At 39.6% G+C, this 24,299-nt stretch overlaps 1 protein-coding gene across 1 annotated transcript in view; it reads right to left on the reverse strand.

The window, feature by feature from the left end:
• Positions 1 to 24,299, reverse strand: part of KCNQ5 (potassium voltage-gated channel subfamily Q member 5) — an 83,278-nt gene that overhangs the window by 8,579 nt on the left and 50,400 nt on the right. Inside the window, exons 9-10 of the mRNA XM_008637609.2 lie at positions 15,864 to 16,084; positions 3,014 to 3,122 (exon numbers count right to left, since the gene is read on the reverse strand). Coding sequence (XP_008635831.1) covers positions 3,014 to 3,122; positions 15,864 to 16,084 — 330 coding nt within the window. The remainder of the gene's footprint in view (positions 1 to 3,013; positions 3,123 to 15,863; positions 16,085 to 24,299) is intronic.

Below are 24,299 nucleotides of genomic sequence, written 5' to 3' on the forward strand. Positions count from 1 at the left end.
CTACTCCCTCAGTTGATCTTTCCTGACAGAGAGCTTGTGGAGTTAGAGGGGATGGAGCAAGCAGCACACGAGATAAAAGACTCAGTTTAGGAGGCTTTGAGAGCAGATTGAGAGCTTGACATGTTACCAGACACGTTTGCCTGGTAGGTTTTCAGTAGGACTAGTTGAGAGTACTGTCTTTTTTGGAAAGGGCCAAAATGTTAAGAACTTTTTCAGGAAAGGACTATTTTCTCCATCCTCTGTTTTGACTATAAAAAAATCAAGGTTTGGGGGTTTGTTTACTTAAAAAGCTGTTTTGAAGAATAAAGTAGTGCTGGAAAAATATAAGTAAACAAGGTCAAAACTGACACAGTAGACATTGAAATTACCAAAATGAAAAATCATAAATAAACCAGTTTTTGTCTTTTGCTATTTCAAGGCTGTCCAACCTGAGAGTAAGCAGCATATTTTAGGTTCCTTGCACAGAAAAAAACCCCACCCTAAATGATTTGATTCCAAAACTGAGAGAGGACCTACCTCTGTAAACCCACAGGCATGAATTAATTTTGTTAATTTCATTTCTCCCTAAAACAAAAGGGCCATTTGTGTCTCTGTAAAACAATTTGTAGCCAGGTCTAAGCAGGAAAAAATAATTAGTCTCACTTATAGCAATTTTTCAAGTTGATGTATCAAGAATGGATTCAACTGTCTGTGTTTATATTTGGGGTCTTTTCATAGTGTTTCATGAAACTATGCAAGTGCCTTCTGTCTTCACCTGCTTCTGTATACCAGCATGAAATGAAAACCAGCCTTCACCCTCCCCCACTGCCTTTGCAATTCAAAGCCCTTTCTAAAAACAAACTTCAAAATGAGGCACAAAGTTTCCATATAGGCAGATGTTATCATCTTGAAATTCTACAGTTACTATATAGAGTCTCAGATCCTTCTTCAGATGTTTGCATAGATCCCAGTGTAGTCTGGTAACAGATACTCTGAATAATCAGAAAGAGGTGTATCAGCTACCTGATGAACTGAATTATCAGTCTCTTGATTTTGAGAGATTAAAGTATAGCATATACAGAAGTCTCAAGATCATGTCATATTACTGCTTTACAGATGTCAAGCAAAGGTAAGTTTCTGAAGCAAGATGCGTGCGCCGCTTGCAATCTTGTGAAACACTAAAATTTGCAGGGAGATGGGGGACATTCATGGCTAATTGATAACAAGTGGAGATTCTTACTCTCAGCCTCAATGGTGACATGAGTTGTTTTTCTGGGAAGCCAAGCAGGCAGAGTAAAAGTTGGAGATAATATAAAAATTTGATTCTCATCAGTTAAATAGTGCATGTCTGAAACAAGGAAACTCTTACACTTCTGCTTTTCTTATTAGAACCTTTCTGTGGACGGTACTGTGGAGAAAGTTTCCTAACAACGACCTTCACATTTGGTTACTTTTCATTTGAGCTAATAGTGACCAAGAGCGCCAAGCAAAAATGGAGATGATGCTTTGAACAATCCAGTGGCCCCTTAGAAAATGAGCTCCATGAATTAAGTATTAAATTGTCAAGTCAATCTTAAGGAATTTGGATGGTATGAAAAATGAGTACCCCTTGCCAGGACGAGTGGCAAGGTCAACCTGGAGCCAAGAGTCACCCAGTCTGTTTAAAATGCAGCATCACAGACAAGCATCTTTGACACCAAAGTCAATGGATTATGCTGACTGTTCCTAATGTGAGCATTTTCCATTTGAGGGAATAGGCTTGCCTTGTGGGTGGGTGTCCACTGTGAAAAAAGGATTTCTGTCACATGCTGAAACATTGCTGGCAAGAGATGGTTTTCAACTGTGATGTTTGGCTTGCCAGTTGCAGTGGCTGTGGACACAGGCCTGGTATCTGAATCATCCTGTGAGGTCATTTCCAGGCAGGTTGGAAAAATGGTTGGAAAAGATGTCTGCAAATGATCTGTCAAGCTGCCTGTGCTAGTAGAAAAGTTTTAGAAACAGCCTTACTCACTATCTGTCTTCATTTTACTCAATGGAAAAAAGGGAAGGAAATACAAGTAGCCCATAGGTTATCACTACATGAAATAATGTGATAAAAAGCTTGAGTTTTTTCTTCCTATAGTGCTGAGAAAACCCAGGCAAGGGTTTCTGTACAGGAAAACATCATCTTTTGATAGGTTTTTGCAGAAATTCCTTTTGGCTGCTGCCTGTCTGTCTGCCTACCTTCCTGCACCCACGAAAGGTGCTGGACACTGATGTGACTGTGATGCAGAGCCAGTGGGGTGACCCCCAGCAATAACCTGAGGTTTGCTGCCGGCTGATAGGGAATTCTTGAGCTCTCCTTGCTTGTTGATGTACACTTTTATGGTGGGGATATTGCCTGTCAGGATTTACACTTCAAAATACTCTGGAAGATGAATAGCCTTGGCAGTCTCAAGAGGGTGAATGATACATTTAAGGTTTCAATACAGGTAACTTTATAAGTTTCAATACAGTTTGCCACTTTCTTGGAAAAGGAGACTATTCATTTTAAATTATTTGGGTTATACTTAGTTCAGTGGATAGTGGTAGGCAAGGCTTTGCACAGTTGAATGAATGTAATTATTCTGTTCTTACCAGAAGAAATTTGCAGTAAAAGTCATATGACAGTTTCAGGAATATGGAAATGCAATAAAACCCTACACATTTAAAGGAAATAACTTTTCCAGGCAAGGTGATGCATATTCAGTAAAATTATGTCAAACTGTAGTTTGGATAACATAAAATATAATGGAAACCAGCATCCATTACTCTCTTTCTTTTCTGTGTCAAATCATGTAACTTTTTTAGATACTGAAAAGCTGATAACAGAACTGATGTTTTAATCTAACTAAAATAGATAGAAAGGAAGCATAATATGTTAGCATTAGTTATGTAACAAATATAGGCATGTAATAAGTTCAATTAACTATCATTTTCTTAATTGACATGCAATTTATTAGTATCATAACTGAAGAAAACTTGAGTGTTTATTCATTCAGTATTTTCTACTCACCTGATAGCTCTAATGACAGTTTTAAGAGCAGGGGTGAGATCTTCTACTGACACATCACACTGGCACCCTTTGTCATCATAAACATCATCTGTTCCAAGACTGGTGTCAGCTGCAAAAGACAAGAGCAGACTAAATAAGAGAAATTTAAAAATCTCTTCCTTAGTGTTTTCTAACAGCCTGCACAGTGGTTCTGGAAAAAGAAGGACTATGTATCAAGCATGACAGACCTTCATCAGTTTATGAACTGTTCGATGCACCTGTGTGCATCTATGCTTGTGTCATAAAATGCCTGGCTAGTCCCAGAGTAAATAGTAAAAATTAGAAAGGAAGTTTTTGAAACTAATTAATAGCTGAGTACCAGCATGTTTATTCCTGATGTCCCATGGTTTTTCATCACATTCTCTGTTTTACAGGAAAGTGATGAACTAATGGATGTAATGGCAGAATCAAAAGATGCTGAAGTTATATTGTTACTCTTTTACCACTATGGATCAACCTGACATTGAAGACAAAGGAGAAGATCCATTTCATTTAATAAGGAGGCTATGGAATGACCCAATACTTTATTACAGGTGAAAATAAACAAAATACTTTTTTACCAGAAATGAATAATTGCCACCTTAAACCTCAGAGCCATGTAGGTATTTCAGCCTTCCTTTGCCAGAGGAACATAAGCCAAGTTACTGTATCTATTTACCTGAAAAACAATGGATCCTTTACCATTTCCTAAACACCACCTCTGCAGAGTTGTCATCTGGGAATTAGCTAGAAATCTCAGAAGTGTACCTCAGTACATAAACAAAACAGGTACTGATGCATGACCAAGAGGATTACAAGCTTAAAATGTGCTGGAATGTGAATGGAGCAAGAAGGGCAGGGTCATGGATGCCCATACATCATACATGTTTTGAAGGCATGTGAACTACAGGAAAATTTTTTGGGGTAGGTGCTTTTCCTCCCAAATCATCTTTCTTCAACTGCATAAAGTCCAAGTGCCCAGAAGAATTTCACTCATCGTCAGTGTATTTCATGCATAAGTGTCTCTGCTTCATGAGGAAGAGAGTGTAAAATGAAAGCGTGACATGAAACAGAGAAAAAAGGATGGGATTCAGTAATCCTCAGTAACAGAAGAGATTTCTTCCCAGTCCTAGATCCCTGCCTACATTCATGCTGTTATTTAAAACAGGTTTAGTCATTCAGAAATACTTCAAGTAAATAATTTCAGGGGTTTATATTACAAGCAGATTTGAAGCACAGTCAGACACAAATGATTTCAGGACATTTTTTCAAATTCCTTTTTCAGGAAGACTGCAAATTAAAGATGAAAAATATTATTTGTCAGTCAAAAGTGCCTGAAAATGTCATGGTACTTTCTAAATCTAATAGGAATTGGCATAATTCCTTGGCATAACCTTGGCATAAACAGTTTTGTACAGCATCTTCAGGAACTGGTATTGCTGCATTGTTTTCTTCTCGGATTTAATGTTCAGCCATACACATTTTTTGGTTGGTTTGGTTTTTTTTTAATGAATCTGGCTAGTTCATTACACTTGGGAACATATTTTTTTTGTTACTGTTGCTGTACCGGTACGTTTATGAGAAACATCTGTAGCTTTGAAAAACAGGTGAATTCATCTTTGACAGAGCAACTTAATAAAAAAAGATGGCTTATAGCCAAGTCAGTAATAAGTTAAAGTCCATATGAAACAATCAAATGCAACCATTAAAAAATAAGTTTTAAATTGTAAAAGTGAATTTTTCATACAAAACTTTGAAATCTCTCCTTCCATGGTATTACTGTAAGTCACAACTACAATGATGCCAGGAATGTTTTTTTCTTGCACTCTTTCATGAGCTTCACTCCTGACTCGGCTTATCTTATTGGTAAAATATACACCTCTCCACCTATCCTGCCTCAATAACATTTGGATTCCTGACCAGAAATGTGAACAGCTAAAATAAACTTTATAATTAGTTTGATAGGTATATACATTACCTAAATCACCATCTCAGGACATGGTAAGTATTCCATAACACTAACTTTCCAGGTGTCACATCTGATCAGCATCTCCAGTTACCTCTCCCAGTGTGGAAATCTCCCAGCTCATTTATAAGTGCCATATTAAAACCAGAGCTTTTTATGCTACTGGTATTTCCAGTGACTCTCTATGGTTTGAATCCATTCAGTTATGCCAGTATAAATTAGGAAAAACACTGCTCAGATCACAAGAGCTATAGCCATCTAAACCCAGTGAAACAGGAGACTCCAACCTGAAAGTTTAAAATAAACATGTTTCTGTATGGTTGTCTCACAGATACTGTTCCTGGGTCCTTTGCCAAGTACAGTGTCATTAATAAAAGGGCTTCCTTACCACAGTATATCTTTGCAGAACTGTTTTGAGAACTGAGTGGCGCAATTATAGTGTTCCATGTTGCTCCCTTGTGGATAAAAAACTCCACAAAATTTTTAGACAGATGCTGGAGAATTCTTATAAATTTAAGCCAGCTTGAAGAAGAGATGCTGCCCCTAATAAATCACCTTTTTTCTTTCTAATATTCCACTGATATGAATTTCCTTCATTATGGCAGACACTCAATACCACAGCTCAATAAAGCTTGTGAAAAGCTATAGCCTTGTTTGATTCCTATGGGAAACATAAATGTTTCTTTAGGATACTGAGCAGACCTGGGAAAAAGTTTGGGAAATGCGTAGTAGCAATTTGGAGAAAAAATTCCAGCTTAAAACACCACTGAAATCAAAGTTCACATTCTTATGAATTTTTCCATTGGAAGCTCATGTTGTGTACCACATAGTTACGAGGTGAGATGTACTTGTATCCTTTCTGTCCCTTTCGAGTTCATCGTTGAGGTCAGGGCTGAGTTGGGGTCAGTTTGGCTGCTTTAGCAGCTCCAGCTGTTCAAACCTCTGCCAGCTCCCAGATGGGGCTAAGTTATGTTCTCCAAGCTGCTCTCTGTTCCCAGGGAGAGCCCTTCCTAGGCATTAACGAGGCAGGTGGACCTCCCAGTGCCAGCTCATGCCTATCCCTGCTCACATCTACATCTTCATCCTTCCCCATACCCTCTGTCTGTATCTCCTGCTCCCCATTGGGGTGGCTGTGCATGGTCCAAGTGGGTTCCACAAGAAACTGTGGGCAGCAGCTGCTCTGCATGAGCCTGGCTTTGCTGCCAGGCTTTCCTAGGGTTAGCCCTGGTCTCTCTTTCTCTCCAGGAACCTCTACCACTGGCTACCCAGGGCTTTCAAGGTTGTTCCTCGGGCAGCTCAGGAATATGGTCTCAAAGATGGCCAAAATGTCTTTTAATACTCATTTAGACAAACCCCTGCAAGTCTCTTTAAGAAGGACTGTCAGTCCACTTGACAATCCCGACCCTTTTCTAATACCAGCGTGTTTAGAATTCAGTATGCGTTTTGATCTTAAACAAAGAAAGTGTTTATTTCACAACTGATGAGGCATCTGCTATTGTCTTATAATCTTTGACGTTATTTACTTTGGGCTACTGTCTGATCTTTGCTGCTTTTTAATTTCTTCCTCTTTCTTTGCAAAGAGTCTTTGATTTAATCACACAGCAAAGCAGCAATTACCAAGAAATAGAAGAGGCATGCACAAGTCAATAAAATTGTCTTGATATTTCCCTGTTTTTCACAGTATTTATGCATTTTTCATGCAAACTCTAGTCATTTATGATCACCACAAATGAATGGGCAAAAAAATTAGGCTGTTCTAAAACATTATATGTCAACAACAAAAAAAATTACTCTGTGGAAAAGTTATTCCCAAGGCTTGATTTATTATTTCTGTAAATAGTATGTGTCCTTTCTTAGAAGTGTTTTCTGTTTAATAACATGCTTTGGCATTGGGAAAACTGTGACGCTGCTTTGATCACTCTCATAGCTCCTTGCTTTCAGTGTCAGTAATATTCAAGTAATTATCTGCCTGTTTAACAGAATCAAAAAGACTTTTTACTTTTTGTTTTCTGGGAACAGCAATATGCTAGCAACAACAATCCAGCATTGATAAGTGTGTGTGCAAACACCATGAATAATCCTATGGAAGTGCTTCTGACACAGTGACCGGTACAGTGATCCCAACATAGACCTTTTGACTTATTTTTTTTGAAGTCTTCAGAATCACTTAGATATTACTCTGACTGTGTAGCGGGTAGTTTGGGTCCTTCAGGTGGTTGACAGAAATAATTTTGCTGAGGCTGACAACCCACCTTCTCACAGAAGCCACCTCTGTGGCCACCCTACTACCAAGAGCCAGGCCGCGCAAAACCAATAGATGTCAAAACCTCAATAGGTGCCTGAAGTTGATAGCCTGCATATGACTTGCACTTATTCATGTTACAGCACAGTGCTGCGTTGACTTGGTTAAAAACACACTGGTTTGGAAAAAATGTCTGATTGATTTTCATTGAAATGTATGACTCAAGGTGAAAATTGGATGGTGGCCTAATTTTCACAGGTGCTGAGTTACTTTGAGCCATAGTTTTTAACTATCATTATCAAAACTGAGAGTTTGAATTGTGAATTGAAGTCCAAGCAATTCATAATGTAGCTCCACAGCCTGTTCTCCACCTTGTTCAGCAGCCTCATGTGAGTACTACCAAGAGCCAGGCCGCGCAAAACCAATAGATGTCAAAACCTCAATAGGTGCCTGAAGTTGATAGCCTGCATATGACTTGCACTTATTCATGTTACAGCACAGTGCTGCGTTGACTTGGTTAAAAACACACTGGTTTGGAAAAAATGTCTGATTGATTTTCATTGAAATGTATGACTCAAGGTGAAAATTGGATGGTGGCCTAATTTTCACAGGTGCTGAGTTACTTTGAGCCATAGTTTTTAACTATCATTATCAAAACTGAGAGTTTGAATTGTGAATTGAAGTCCAAGCAATTCATAATGTAGCTCCACAGCCTGTTCTCCACCTTGTTCAGCAGCCTCATGTGAGTGCAGAGCTGCTCTGGCTGCCCAGGGCAGCAGTGCAGGGCACCCCAATGTGACACACTCATCTCTACACTAATTTTCTGTGTGAGTTGTCAGAAAGAAAATGAGTGGGTAATTCAGATTGTCCCTTTGGAAGGTGCCAATGCATAGGTCTGCTGCAGGAGGGGTGTCCAGGCAGCTGCTTTAGCATGAGACTCCAAGCTGCATTAGTTTTATAGTTTGTACTGAGCTCAGATGAACCCTCTTGCTCAAAAAGCAATGCCAGCAGCTTAATACTCTCATTATTCGTTCTTTCAGGCTCCTTCAAATAGAGCCTCTGCTGTGTGCTCTATGTAATGCCTAGAATGTCTGCAAGGTGGGTATATTTCATTCAACTTTACCCTGCCTTTGAAGTTCCTTTCTTCACTCTGAGTATTTACTGTGGTGAGTTAGGGATTTAGCCTATATTCTCTAAAAAATGGAGATGTCCTGTACATATTTTGTAGTATTTCCGCAGATGTTTTAATGCATAGAATGTTTCACAAAATCTCAGTTATTTTCCCCTCAAAAATTATTCTACGTACAAACATCTTGATGGTTTATATTCATGTGATTCATGCAATTTTCCTTTATAAAAATGAAATGTGTCTTAGCCTAGTGCCTTTGTTTAAATATGTTTCATGAAACTTCTCACCTCTTCACAAGATGTCATTATTTCCTGTTTGTTGACCCATGAATAAAAAATCCATTCACTACCCCTAGAACTGATTTTCTTTCTGATTTGCTTTGAAACATCAACAAGCTGACTCTCTTTCAGTACATAGTTCACCTAATTTGTTTTACTGTGATTGCTCACTAAGTTCCATAGGAAAAATCCACTGAAGAAGGCAACACTAATTGCGATGGAACTTAATCACATACTTAGTAAGAATGCCCAAAGCACCCCCAGAGCGGGAAAGGCAGCAGCCCATGTTTGCATGCTTTCCAGAGCAGAGGCCAGAAAAAGGAGGCCCAAGGGAGTGATTTATGTATTTATTTCCTTGATCTCTGGAAAAAAAACCCAAAACCAAACAACAAAAGGAAAGATTTTCTTCTAATCAAGAACGAAGGAAGAAGGCAGGACAAGTACTTCCGTGATGTGCTTGTCACATTAGATACTTAATTTTTATCTAGAAAATGACACCAAAATCCCTGGTAGTAGACAACAGTCTTCAAGTGGAAAAGTTAAGAAAGAGGGAATAAGGATGACAACATTTAAAAACATTGTTTACAGGGAGCTTTTATGAAATGGTTGCCATTTCCATGCTGGAAATAAATTTCTCAGTAAAGGAAGGAAACTGGTGCCTCCTGTAAGGAGGAGCATTTTTGCATAAGCTTGTAGAGTTCCCTTTGTGCTCTGCCCAGCCTGAGCCTCTACTCTGCTGGCAGCATCAATGGGGAGTTCAGCAGTGCTGTATCAATAGCCCATTCCTTGTCTTTCCTCTGAAACAGACAAAGCATTCCAGATGGGGACAAGAAGAGGGCATCATTGGTAACTGCAGTGCAATATGACACAGAGTATCTTAAAGAATATCCCTAACAACATTATATATGTTAAAGCATTTCTGAAAATCCTCTGATTTGGTTAAAATGGAAGATAGAATTGGTGGAAAGTTTTCTACATATTCTGGGTATAATGATATCGTTTTCTTTCTCTGTAAGTGCAATTTTTTTAAGGTCAGAGACCTAATTTGTATCAGTTATCATGTAATGCAAGCAAGTTCCAAATATCTAAAATTTTAGCATTCCCTTCTAACAACTCTCAATTATCTTTACTTATTATTTAACTTCTCAAAAATTTCTGCACTGGCAATATTTCATGGAACAGCTCCCACTACTTAATTAAAAAGGAATCCTTTTAATTTTGAATGATGATATGGAGGACCAGGAGACTTTCTAAAAACAATTCATTATATGCACAATAACTGTGCTGTTAAAAAGGCTGATCTTATTATAAATAGTGGCAAATTAGCCAGCAACTTTAGATGGCCATGTGAGAAAAGTAAAAGAGAAAAATGTTAGGTGACTCTAAATCTATGGCTTTAGTGTATTTTTAGATACACATTTCTGTTATTTTATATATACCACATCCAAGAAGTAAAAACTGTAAAATAAATTTTAAAAATTGCAGATACATATGATGGTATCTGGAACTGTAGACTAATGAGCTAAATGTCACCTAATTGACTGTCTCCCTGCAAGACCTTGTAGCACACATCACTTGATATATGTCTGATATTCCATAAGGTCCTCAGAGGTCCTGTGCCCTGGAGATTTCCAGATATTGTTGTTGAGGGAGGTGATAGACAGGGGCAAAGGGATAGAGAACCATGGCTGTTTTAGATTCAGGTATCTACAGGATAGTCCTGTATTTTAAAAAAACCATGACGGATTTCCTTAGTAATGTTTCATAAAAATAAAACTATTCCTCAAATGTTTCAGATTTGGTGCAAATGGATTACATGTGGTTGGGAAGTTTCATGAGCATCATCTCAAAATTAGTTCTTATCTCATTTGTATAGTCTTCACTGTGGATGAGGTTATCTGAAAGCTATGCAAATCATACTTCTGTGTGATGGTCTGCTGCTGTCCGTCACAGAGCTAAGCTTAATAATCATTCACCTGTGACCACTGAGTCCAGTGAGCAATGGTGCACAGCAAGTTCCTCAAGAGGTATCATAAAGAAAGGACTAAATTGGACTAAATTGTGGACTCATATGGCCAGGACTTTGGTTGAAATAAACTAAAATAATGCCTCAAAGCCAATGGCCTGTACTTATTTACACAAAAATGACTCAGAGCTTAGATCAGAATGCCAGATCTTCCCAGTTAATTACAGTGACAGTGGTAATAAATGAGAACTCTATCTGCTCTAGGTACACAATCACAAGAAAATAAATCTCTTGTCTAGCACAGATTGATATATTGCTAATAAATTTCATTCAAACTTTGACATTGTGCAGCTTCACTTTGAATCAGCAAATTTAAGCTTAGATGTAGAAGCAACCCAGCTAAGGACTTCTGCACATCAAGGTCAAGCTGTTTATGCTACTGAAAGGAAAACTTGTCATTCTTGCAATACATAAATTACATGGTAGTAACTGAGGACATGGGGGCTGAAATGCACAATCGCATTCTTTCCATAGCTCTTATAATATACTCTACCCTGAGGATTTTGTGCAAGTACTCTCTAGGGAATGAAAGGCTAGAGGTCATGTGAGTGTATAATGTTTGAGGATGGTGCAAGAAATCAGATATTTCCTTAGAGAATTCTTTTTAATTAATCAAATGAAATATGTTTTTAATATCTCCAGTGCTGAAAGCTTTTGATGTTTTATTCAAAAAGCCACACAATATCTCTAGGTTACAGTAAAGGCACAATAACTCATGTAGAGGCTTAGAAGCATGGGATGGTAGAAAAAAAAGATAATAGGGTATTTTTGTCCCTCATAGAAAACTGCATCCACAACATAATATTGTTCATTAATTCAGCTGTGGTGGTACAAGACTGGAGCATGATGTAAGCAAAAAAGGTTCTGCTCCTCAGCAAGGCAAGCAGAAAAGAAAACAGGGCAGGAACACCATTGTAAAGAAGAGATTTTGTGGGGCGAGTCTCTGTGGATGGAAACACAACATACAACAAGGCATGGGCACAGCACCATAGGTGACCTCAAGGCATGAGGTCACCTGTACCGTGTAATAACCGGCACAGACTCTGGCATGGGGTTGGCCCTGCCTCTGGGTATTCTCATGTTCTGGGGACCACTCCCCACTGACAGTTTGGCTGCAGTTTCCCTGTTTTTGTTAACAGGGACCACAGCCATACTGCATGAGGAGGCCTTGGGGCCACAGGTAGCTCCTGGGCCACTTTGTGTACAGGTACAGAGGGGGCTGTGAGTGGCTCCAAGGTCTGGCAGCACCTTTGCCTGTGTCACATAGCATCCCTTTGGGGAAGGCTCTTCCGTGACCCTATACAATCCTTTTAAGTGTGAGCTTTGTAAAGCTTCACTCTTTACGATTCTTCATTGGTGAAGATTTCCTTTGATCTATCTCATCCTGATAATTCCCTTTTAGGCTGATAACAGGGATTGGAAATACAGCATTATGGCACCTTTGTTAATTTGTGCAGAGTCCCCTCTTCAACAAGATTTCTGGAAATTGTGAACCACATTTCACCAGAGGCTGCACATGTATTTAAAATCAGATTATGTAAGTCTTGATATTCACTTTCAGTCCCCTGCGCTGTTCTTAAATGCCCTAGAAAGCATCTGCAGTCAGGCCACCAAAGACTTCTCTAACCATCAAACATCTCTTAGGTTTGGATTCCATTTGCAAATGCACATATGTAGCTGAAATAATTGCCACTGTTGTCAGACCTACTTTGTCAATGGCAATAAATGGTTTATAGGCAGTTTCAGAGGATTGTTAATAACCATAAATAAAGCCATTTTTGCAACAGTTTTGGTCATACTGTTCTAAGGCTGCTATGCCAAAATCCTTTTGGGAGATATTCATGGCTTGCTTAAGTGTTTTACTTGCTGCCAAGAAATTCTCCTTCTGTGATTTTAATATGCAGTGGGGGAGTTTTTGTTGCTGGGTAGCCTAAGAGGAAAGCTACTAGATTTTCAATCAGGTTAGCCTTTTAGCTACCCCCACGAGCTCCTTTCTGTACTGGAAACCTCCCTTTGCAGGCCAGTTTCTAATTGCTAATGTTGAGTTTCTTCAGCAGTCTCTTTCTGATGGATTTGGGCCAGATTCCAGCCATGTCCTTACCAGAACTCAGTCAGCACTGCAAAGTCACTGTGTTGACCATCTATCTGCCTTAAATCATCCTCATATGCGAAGAATTTTTCTTCCTTTTGGAACCCTCTCCTTATATATTTGCATATTTTCTTTATTTTCACACAGATTTCAGTCTTCTGCCTGTGCAGAGCATTTACAACACCATATCCCATACAGTGAAAGAAAAATGAAGCAAATATATGTGTCTTCTGTCTTCTCTTTTGGAAGAGGAAGTTCATAGTAAGAATCTATTATATTTTCACTGATATGAAGTTTTGACACTGAACTGGGTACCCAGTACTATGTTGTCATGGTCCCAAAGGTCTCTTGTAATGTAATTTCTTCTCCCACCAAACACCCTACAGAGATGTAGGAATCATCAGAAGGACCAGCTGTTCAAGGGTACTGTTTTGTGCCCAAAATTTCACCCAGAAAAAGGTGGCTTCTGGTTTTGGCTTGACGATTGGCTTACCAAAATTATTAATTATTTGGCTGGGAAATACCTCAAGGAAGAAACTGGAGGATCTGGCAAGCAAGAGATAAGAATAATATGATGCAAATACTGTTTTTCTCATCCAGTGAAAAATGCAAGATGTTCTAAATTAAATATAGCATCTTGAGATCTTTTTCACTGAGCTGTCAAATGTAGAAAGCATCAAGCTATGAAATTGGTAACACACCAAAAAGAAAGAAAAAAAAAATCAAGGTTAGTAGCGCCCAACTTTTCCTGCAAAAGTTTGGGTAAGGCAGCAGGGAGGTGTCTCTCAGCAGTGAGCACACTGGACATCTCTCTAATCATACTGGTCCTAGAAGTAGTTGGATGAGGTCCCAGAATGGAAACTTGGCATTTGCCTAAAAGCTGGAGACAATGGAAGCTGTTCCTTCTGCCACAGATGAGAAATTGGTTGTATCTGTTGGCCCCAGTTCATAAGGGTGGACTAGTAGCTGGAAATCACTTACCAGGAAACAGGCTGTGCTCACCCTGAGGAGCGGGAAGATCTTCAAGGGTTTACGCACAGCAATGAGTGCTCTGTTGTTGTTACTCTTTTATCTACAGATATACCCAAGGTGCTGTTTATGCCACCTTTTCCGTGAGAGGGAAACAATCAGAAGGAGCACAATCTGCTTGTGCACATCATTGTTAGTGATGACAATATGTACAGGACACAATAGGGGACACGCTGAGGAAATGCTTCTATGATAAATGGGCTGATGAAAAATGAAACAGGTGCTTCAGTGAGGTACAGACTGCAGAGCTGGGGCAAAAGTAAGCCACTGATACTCTGAGACTGTGCTCAAAAAGTTACTTTCTTAGGTCACTTCCAGGCACAGTGTGAGTTAACATGGGTTTAACCTATGAAATTGTTTCTGATGTGGTTTGGGGAAGATACTTGTGCTGTATAAGTGATTATGTAGGAAGCCTAAATTTAGACAGGGTAGCTTCAACCACTGTGCTACCTAGAACATTTCTCACTTCCCATTGTGGCCTTGTCAGAACTTCACATCAGTGTGAGACCCAGGCTAGGTCACACAGCCCCTGTGCTGCAGCTGCCATGGGACATAAGCCAGGGCCTGTGCCCCAGGATGGAGATGGGAGTGGATAGCAGTGGATAGTAGAGTGGAGCAACCTGAATAGTAGCCTGGTAGCTGGTATACCCCAGCAGCTCACTGTATCACAGGCAAATTCAGAGTTCATGCATCTGAGACATCTCCATGGGGGAGATGGAATGATGACCTTAGCAAACACTGTTGGTTTCTCTTGTTTGCCCTGCAGGAAATGTTTATTTACCCAGATCTTTCCTGAAGAGATATGCTGTGTAGGATATTCTCACTGAGAATGGGGCATTGCAGTTCAATAAGTATTTTTCAACCTACATGTCTGTGATAATATGTGCTCTTAAAAAGGAAGCAGACATCAGCATTGCACTTCTAATTATTCTTACCACAGTTGTTGGATGTAGCATGCACGATTGCCATTGTAGAAAGAGGTTGTACCTTTCCCATTCAGGTAGGGTCACTGGTGGTAGTCAACCAGTTTGTTTCCCTTTTTTTTTATGTGGGGGATACCACAAGAAAGAACAAAACATCCATAGATGGGGAAATATGTGAATGGAGAAACCAGAAACAAAATCCTCTGGGGCAGCAGTACCCCCAGAGCTGTGTGAGTGCACCTTTCAGTGCTGGACCTGTCCCATACAGGGGTCAGGTTCACCTGGTGCTCTCAGCTCCTGTGTGTCAGGGGACTGCTGTCACTCAGTTTGATGCTGCTTGGTTAGAGGAGTCACTGTCTTTGTTTTGGCAAGCTTTGGCAGATGAAGGTCCTTGCCTGAGTGTGGGTTAGTTTAATGCCAAATTGGACTTTAGCTAGAGAATGGAGCAGTGTAGGAGGCAACTTGAGCAAAAGGCTGGGCTGCTGCTGTGGGTTCAACGAGCCATTTTCAGCAAGATCCACTTCTTCACATTTTAGGAGTGCTTCCTACATCCAAAATACCCTTTAGAAAGCAATACATAGAAGCAATAACACTGGTATTTGCTAAATCTACCTGCCTTATCAAGCCAGATACAACCCTGTAAAACTTAAAGCACCCAGTAGTTTATCCCTTGGTGGCAGGTGATTGCATCGCCACTGCCGGTACTAGGACTCCTCTGCCTGAGGGAGCCAGTTCTGCACAAGCTGTGCTCTAGGCTGGCAAAGGGCACAGACTTTGCTGGCTGTGCTGCATGGACCACCAGCAGGAGGGAGCAGGTTTGGGCAGCAGCTGAGCTCAGTAGTGGGAGAGGGGCTGGGACAGAGGAGGTGTTGCAGCCAAATCTCTGGGATGCATTCAGTCCACTGTGACTTTTCATAGTGACCCCTTTTTCTACCAGTTGCTCCCTATGCACCACTGACATGATTTCTTATTAAAAGATAATCACATTATCGGGCTCTTTGAAGCAGACTGTAGCTGGTTTGTGTCTCTGGCCCCAAATAGCAATTCTTTCTGCTTTCCTAAAATGTGTACAATCACTGTGCAAGTGTGCAGGAGTGTGAGCAGGCTGGGAGCAGCAGACAATGGTGAACAAGGGGTGAAAAACTCCTACCATCGACCATGGGTTTGGGCTGGGAACTCTTCAGCCGCAGCGAGGGCCTGAAGCGGGTTCGGTCATTGAAGCTCCAGCTCTTCTGGACTTTGGTTGGGCTGCCCTCAGTGGCAATGTCAGCACTTGGTGACCGGCGATCTCCGACTGAAGATTGCCTGTTTTTTATACTTTGACCTCGTGGGCTGGCCATCCGGACCCGCTCCTTAAAACTTAGCTTTTGACTGTGGGAGAGAGAAATAGATTTTATATCATAGTTCCTTCAATGCATTTCTTTTTTCTATTGTATGATAATTGAAAATAATGTGTAAAAAATCTCACTGGTATGAATCTGTTTCTTACACACATTTATTTTCATTGAATATATTTCATTTGTGAATGGAACTGATTTGATGTAATTGCTTTTTGATAGAAGTATTAGCATTGGCAGTTTATAACACAGTATAGAATAACCTTGTAAAAGAAATTAAAAATAACAAATAGAAACAAATTTCACCCAATTATTATACATTATTCTCTATGATTTTTTTTATTACTTGAACTGGAAATAGGTTTGTTTCCATCTTAGTCAGCCTAGCTCAGTGCGTTTCTGGCCATATCTTCAGATAAACAAAACCAAAACGTATTTTATTGTTACTGCATGCCATGTAGTATTGTCTGGTTTGTTTTTCTTTTTAAGCAGGCAAAAATACTGTTAGTGTATATTCATGCTTTTTCCGGATGTTGCACTTCCAACATTTCATATGTATGGTTAGTGATCACTCATATCCAGAATTCCTTGTTAGAGCACTTCCTTGGACACGACAAAACCAAAATTCATAAAATCCAAGAAACAACATGATGACGGATTAATGGAAATGCAATGATATGCTGTATGCTCTCTAAAGTCATTGCTGAAGATTAAGCTGGAAGCTGACTATGTGCAGGTGGTATTGGACAGGCACCAGAGCCCAGCCTAGCTCATGACTGTCTACTGCACCAGTGGTGACCCTGTGATCTTATGGTTGACCAATAGTGAGGTTTTTCCCCCTGCTGTGCTTGTAATCATCCCCTGCAGCCAGCTAAATGTGGGATTTGTAGATTTTCTATTTCCCAGTGCTTAAATTACCTTTGTTCAAACATATTTGATGAACATCCTGTGGTCACTGTGACTATCTGCCTATGCTTTTTTTGTTTGTCCCTTCCTGTAGCAGAAGACACAAAGTGGAAACAGAGAAGGAGTCTGACACCAAGGTCTGGAAACCTTGTTTTATCTGCAAGGTTAAATTCACTTGGTTGTGATGGTCAGGTTTTAGCTTTTATATTTTTCAGATTCTTTACTGCCTAGTATGTAACTCTGAAAGTTCATACAGCCTGTTAGCTACTGTTGTCACATTTTGGTTAGGCATAACAAACCCTCTCTGGGCCTGAACTCAAGGACACTTGCACTCTGAAAACACAGTGTTAATATGTAATTATATGAAATGGAAAGTAATTATAAACTGTGAAGTGTTGAGATAAACATCTCTTTGTCCATGCATAGCAAAGCATAGCATTTCAGTCTGAATAAAAACATCACTGACAGCAGAAAGGATGCAGTTTGCTGCAGGCAAAACACATGCTGGGATGCTTCTAATGTGGTAATTTTCTAGAGTACTAAAAAGTAAGCACATCAATAGAAAGATTATTAGATAAATGTATTTCTATATGGCATGTTGGATTACTTGAAAGAATACCTTTACTATAATTTCTGAATGTAATCCCCTTTTTTCCTTGCCCAAAATAAGCAATTGTTGAAATAAATACATCACAGTGCTGAAAATATTTTCTGTTTCCATTGTAATTGTTACCCAGTGCTGTGGCCTAAGCAATACAAAAGACCCAGAGAACCTAATATTTGAATGAAAAATGAGTTCCAAAATTTAACTTTGAATACAAATTACACTTTGAGACTGAATTATATTTCAGCTCAGAACTTAATGAAAATATTAACTGTAAAATATTTATTAACCACATTATTGCATTGTCATATTATACAGAATGAGGAAGAGAATCAAAATTGACTTCTTATTACAGATATTATTCCTACAAGTGTCCCCCTTTCTTTAACTCCCCTTACGGCTCAAATTGTACTTGCTATTGGAAAATGAAGTCAAATGATGCTCTTTTTTTGCAAACATTAGAGTTTAAAAAATTCTGAACAGCTGTCTTCCTGCTGGACTAATAAAAATGAAAGGAAAATGGGTAAAATAGCCATAAAAGCTATCTATATAGATCCTATTTTTTATAATCCCATTAACTCCAAAATAAAAACAAAAATAAAACCAGAATCAAAACAGCACATGTGCTGTTCTGTCAATTAATTTGTACTAATGAAAGCACTTGCTGCCTTTAAATGATTGGTAGACATGGGTATTTCATTTATAAAAGCTGAATAGTACACAATGGCTACTTAACCTGAGTATCTTTAGTTCTCCAAATCAAAGCAGTGAGGCAATGGTGAAAGGAACAGTAGGCATTTTATCTGTACTACAGACATTTTTCAAAAGTGCAACGCTGAGAATGAAAATATTAATGTAAACTGCAGAGCTCATACTTAAACCAAAATTGGCTTTGTAGCAATGGCAGCGTACTGGCATGCCAAGGGTCCATGCAGAGGGTGCTGCATCATGAAGAGAAACACAGCCCCCAAAAGGAAGCATGGTTTGGAAACTGTCTTTTGCATCTTCAGATGCATCCCCAAAGAGACTAGTTGTAGCAGTTCTTTGCTTCTTGGATCCCTGTTCCTATTTTGAGACTGGTGGGAAATGTTCCTGAAGTCACTGGGTCCTTCTCAGCACAGGCATAAATTGTGGGACTGGTAGCAGTGGAGAAGAAAGGTTGGGAGAAGAAAGCTTGTCCTTGGGAACACACTGTCTTGGGGCTCTTCTATGTATGAAAAATAACAGATCATGAATGAGTAACTGAGTCAGAGAACTTGAGAATATCCTCACCAGGCTTTTCCCCATAGTGAAAGTCCCTTTCCTTATAGGATAAAGCCTGGTTCCTGGCTCTGGATTCTTTGTTGCAATAGTGGTAGAGATGGTGTTAAAATTACAGAGTGAAGATAATCTTACACCTTTCAAGTATCTTTGGACATTCTGCATTCAAATCAGTAGCCAGTGAATCCTTTAGGGCTCTGTATTCTGATTTTATGCTGGTTGGATCAACACTGGCTAGTGCATGCTAAAAATCCTTCACCTTTTGCAGGTCCTGGCCTACTATATTTTCCTCTTTCACATTTTTTCCCCTCTCTTTTTACATGGTATCCAAAGGAAATCCCTTGAATCAATGTAAACCTGTTAATGACCGTTAGATACTCATGTATCCCCATAAGTATTCACAAACTTTGAGTGTTTGTCCAAAGGGCAAAAACCACAAGAAAGAATCAGGAAAATAAAATCACACAAGTTCCTAAATCAAACCTAAATGACAAAGATCTGAGGGATCCACAGCTGTCTCCAGTTATCTCTGCATTCCTTTAGATGTGTGTCTGTCCATCATTTCTTGTACTTTATATGACTGATAATTTAGCCTAGCTGGTTGACATACAGTTTTGCTTCCTATGAGTCTTCCCTGGCAATGGTAATCACTTTGGACCTATCACTCCTCTAATTTTGCAGGCTGAAAGTTGTGGAATGTATTCTTATCGCTAACACTGGAGCTTTGAAGCATCTTTTAGTGGAGATCCATTACAACTGGCAGCTGTAGAAAAGGAAGCAAATGACTTTTCTGTACTTGTCTGCCTTCTGAAAGGTCAGTTGTAGGATCTTATGACTCATTCCTCCCATCCAAGCCCAAGGCGCTTATTTCCCTAGGACAGCAAATGACTTTCTAGTTCTTATTTCTTCGTTTCCAAATTCTGCCTTTACCACCCTTGATTTATGAAGAAAGAGGTGTGTTGGGACACTAGAGGTCACTGTAGCTTCACGGCAGAGGGAATGAACACTTCTCTGCTGGTCCAAATGACTACCCTGGATAAGAGTTTGTTTAAATTGACAGATGCATACAAACCTTTGCTCGCTCTGTCTTCCATGGACCATCTCCCTGTACTTTGTTAACTGAGCATCTCTTTCCCTTCCAGTCCCACTCCCCCATTTGCCTGCCACCTTCCTGCATTTCTGGTCAAGTCAAACTTCTGCTCTTCTTCAGCCTCAGACCTGCAGCACTACTGCTTGCTACTAGCCACAATTTACACCTTGTTTTTCAGCTTTTCATACTGAGCTGGTTGGTGGAAGCAAGAATAGGAAGAACTTGAAATAAATCAGAAATAACTGGAAGGTGAGGGAGAATGCTCTGAGTCTTGAGACAGAAGCTAAAACTGCCAAAAATTATTACCTATGGCAAACAACAGCAAGCAGATGCACATGCCAATTTTCAGCAGTTAGCTACCTATAAATACATGTGTTGATTCTTACTGAGCCTAAAAATACTTTTACTGAAATTAAGCTAAGTCAAACAAATGCAAATGCAATGGATAATACGGTGAGACCTGAAGTTCAAACATTCAAAACTTCACCACCAGTCTCGTGCCAGGACCATGAACTCAAGAAATTTAGTGTTGTATTTCATACCTTCAATGAGTAATAACAAGAATTTCAGGCCACAGTGTTTTATAGTTCAATTGTCAAACAGAAAAGGAAATATTCAGGGTGTTTGTGCATTTTTTCCTTTTCCAAAGAAACTCTAAATGAAGATAAACTATTTTGATCTTAATTTTCTGTAATCAGTTTGTACTTCTACTGTCTTTTACATTATTTTTAAAAAGTAAGAAATAATGCAATCAGCTTGAGATATGAATCATAGGTTTCTTCCCATGAGATTCATCCATCTAGGAATTACCATTTTTGGTAAGAGACACAATTTCCATGGAATTCAGCTGAAGCAGATGCTTGATTTCACATGCATTCCTCTACCTTCCAGTACAGGATGCAGGCACATCTTCCATAAGCTGTGTCCAAGGGGATTCTTCTCAAGAACAAGTGCACATTTTGACTGTTGTAATTGCCTAGCATGTTATAGCTTAATATTCCCCACTAATTATTAGATGGAGAACTCGACTGCCATGGTCATAAAAATCCTCTTGGACTTTGGGAAATGGCTTTACCCAAACATTCAACCCCAGTTTTAGATCTCCACAGGGTAATGCATTCGAAAAGCTGAAGTCTCAGACAGAGAAGGGGAATGGGGCTTTGTAATATCATGGCGTGCTGCACACTGCAATTGTCTGGCTGGTTGAGTTTGAAACAACTGGTGTTGCTGCCGTTGTGTTAATGGCATTGCAGGCAACAAGCAGAAAGGGACTTAAAAGCACTTAAAAATAAATAGGAAACATCGTTTGGAGAAGTAAGGAACTTTAAAGCACTAAGAAGGGGAAGTAAATGAATCATGCACCTGATGTTAGTTGGCATTCTCAAACATCACGTGAATAGGCAGGATGCTGAATAGTTGGCATTCTCAAACATCATGTGAATAGGCAGGATGCTGAATACCTATGTTTCCGAGGGGTGTACATCCTGAAGAGCTTCTGTTTATTACTACAAAGCTTACTAGGAGTGAGGGGAGATAGAGGACTGTGTTACTAAGCATTCCAGTGCTAGATAAGGGGTTAGGTTTTCCACCTCAAGTTAGATTATACATCACTGGCAATTTCTTTTTTATATGGTGCATGCAGAGTGTTTACATTTAATCTACTTTTAGAAACAGATATGGTATAGGAGGTGAAACAATTCCATAATATAATTCACTTGTTTCCCTCAGAACAGGGCTGAATTTTCCCCCCAAGATCTTATACTGGCAAAACTGCTCCTTATTGCACCAGAGAATTGTCTAAATAGGGAATGCATATTCAGCCTCATGAGTTACAAGACTAGATGGGTGACATTCATCCTTTGCAGACACCCAGTGCATGTCCTACACACAGTTTTAGACTGATTATGCTCTCTGTATGTCACAAGATTCATCAGTCTTGATCTAGTTTCCTGCACAGGAACTATTTCAGCCATGTTGTATAAATGAACAGAAATAAATATTATTTATATAAATATATATATGTTTGTTTTCAGTGTGTGCATTTGTAGTTATTGAGAATTTAACATATAGGCTTTTAAAATAACTTACACAAGTCTAGAACCGATTTATAGAAATACCTCATTTATAGCTTGGATACACCAGAGAGGTCGTCTACTAATACTTTGATAAATTATTAATTAGAACACTTGTGTGTAAAATTTTGGGAAATACAACATGCATATTTTTATTAAAATCAATGTGAAGCTACAGCCTCATAAGCACAGCTCTCTCAACTCAAATGCATAGCAACATTTAATCACCTAATGAAAGACTGTAGCTCTATACATGACAAAACACAAGAATTAATTTCTGTAAATATAAGCCAATTTGGTATGAAAGAAAATAATAAACTTTTCCCTAACACGAGTTTTTCTCCATTGTTATTAGAAGGGAATATAGAGCAAAGAGCATATTCAGAATGCAATCCAATGTACTACTTGTGCAAACATGTCTCCTTTTAAAGAGTGAAACAAGAAGCTTACTTAGTTCACATAGCATCCCATGCAAGTAACTTAACATCACAGTAAGAAACAAGTTAAATAGTCAAGGACAGATATCTCAAAGTACATTGCAGTAGGTTGCATTTACATCTTTGCCACAAAAGACCACATACACCACATGTATTTTCAGTCATATAAACACACAGTGATATATCAGCATAAGAGTGGTATACAGACACTGGCAAAACACACCTTTTTTGAAAAGGCACTGAGTGGTCTGTAGGGTTTTTACTGTAGAACATGATCTCAGAAGTTAACTAGTTCATTTTTACCCATACACTAATTTACAGCAGTGCACAAATTAGTTAAGAGTTTCTGAAGGAGCAGGCATCTTCCATTCAGTGAAAATAAAGTGACCAAATCTGACTAAATTGTTGACTTCTTTTAAAGACACAATTGGTATCATTAATATGGAGAACATAAGCTGATTTTGACAGCTGAGTGTTTGGTTGTTGGTTTTTTTGTTTTTGTTTTTGTTTTGTTTTTTTAATCTAGTTTCCAGTTATTGTAAGTAAATTTGTCTTTTTTAGTGCTTGCAGGTACAACTGGGAATAACCTCTCTCCTCTGCACAAATCCCGGTTTTACAGGGATGTACTCATTTGCTGGCAACTTCTGTGTCACCTTTAAAAAAGTCAATTTTAAATGTTGCTGACAAAAGACTAGGAAATACAGCTGGTGAGAGCAAGAAGTTTGGATCAGACTGTAATAATTTAATGAGATCAGTATGTTCCTAGCAAGCCTGTGGAGGTAATGTATACAAAAAGTCCCAGAACTGACAGAGCAAATCCTGTCCCCTTGAGTTACAGTGACACTAACAGCGGTTACATGTGCTTGGAGGAAAAGGTTGGAGTCAGGTGCCAGAGGAGCAATCTGGGAAGTGGAATGGGACACGGGTAATTGATGTGACGATTTTCATCCCTAACTGAATAACCCAGAAGCATTTGTGAACCACGGTACAACTTGGGGCTGGATGTATTTCAGGGGCTGATGTGTCACCAACACTTTTTTCCTTGGCTTTTCAGCATTTTCTGATGGGAGGTAAAGTCTGCTATTCTCTGAGCATGCTGATACCGCAGTGCCGGCTGCCAAATGCCTGCTGATTCCCATCCCTAATGAGTTTCTGAGATAATTTCTCTTATAGCCACTGAGTCCTTTCCTGTCCCTAAGGGTTTGGGCTATCATTACAGCAAAGACCAGCATTTTCTCCCACTTCCTTAGGACATGCCTCTCCAGAGCTTTATTTACCTAGTGAGAATAGCCCTGCCAAGGCTTTCTGCTGCCAGCTGTAGGCAGTTGGTGCTCAGCCGCGATCTAGGCTGGGTGGAAGCCCACCCGCGCTCCCAGCTGACTGCAGTGGGGCTTTCTTCAGGCGACATACCAGTCTGGCTCAACTAGGCCAAGGGGGAGTGCAAGCCATGCAGCCAGGAGGAGGTAAGACACTGCAGTGCTGCTTTCCCCCCCCACCTCCTATGTCCCAAAACGCTCCTTAGGAGGGGATGACAGAAAAGTTAGAAAATGTGGAGTCATGGCACTGAGGAAGCCTTGAGGATGCTCCTGCAGAGCAAAGGTGACATCCAAGCAGCCCCATCAGAGGGTCCTTACCCTGCAGTGGAGGGCTGGTGGGCTTCTTCACCTTGCCAAATAAACTATATGTCTGTAACTTCCACTGCAATTCCCGCATCAATTTTACAGCAGAAGCAAGGGCGGTGTCCTTGCCCAGGAGCTGGGTCTGGAGAGGCTGGGGCGCTGGCTGCTCTGCCACTGTTCAGACTGAGCTCCTCAAAGCTAAAACATGTTAGATGTGTAAAAAATTGCCTATTTTTTTCCATAGAAAAACTGGGACAAAGA

The sequence above is a fragment of the Corvus brachyrhynchos genome, unplaced genomic scaffold (assembly GCF_000691975.1).
Source record: "Corvus brachyrhynchos isolate BGI_N302 unplaced genomic scaffold, ASM69197v1 scaffold136, whole genome shotgun sequence".
In the NCBI taxonomy this organism is placed as follows: domain Eukaryota; kingdom Metazoa; phylum Chordata; class Aves; order Passeriformes; family Corvidae; genus Corvus; species Corvus brachyrhynchos.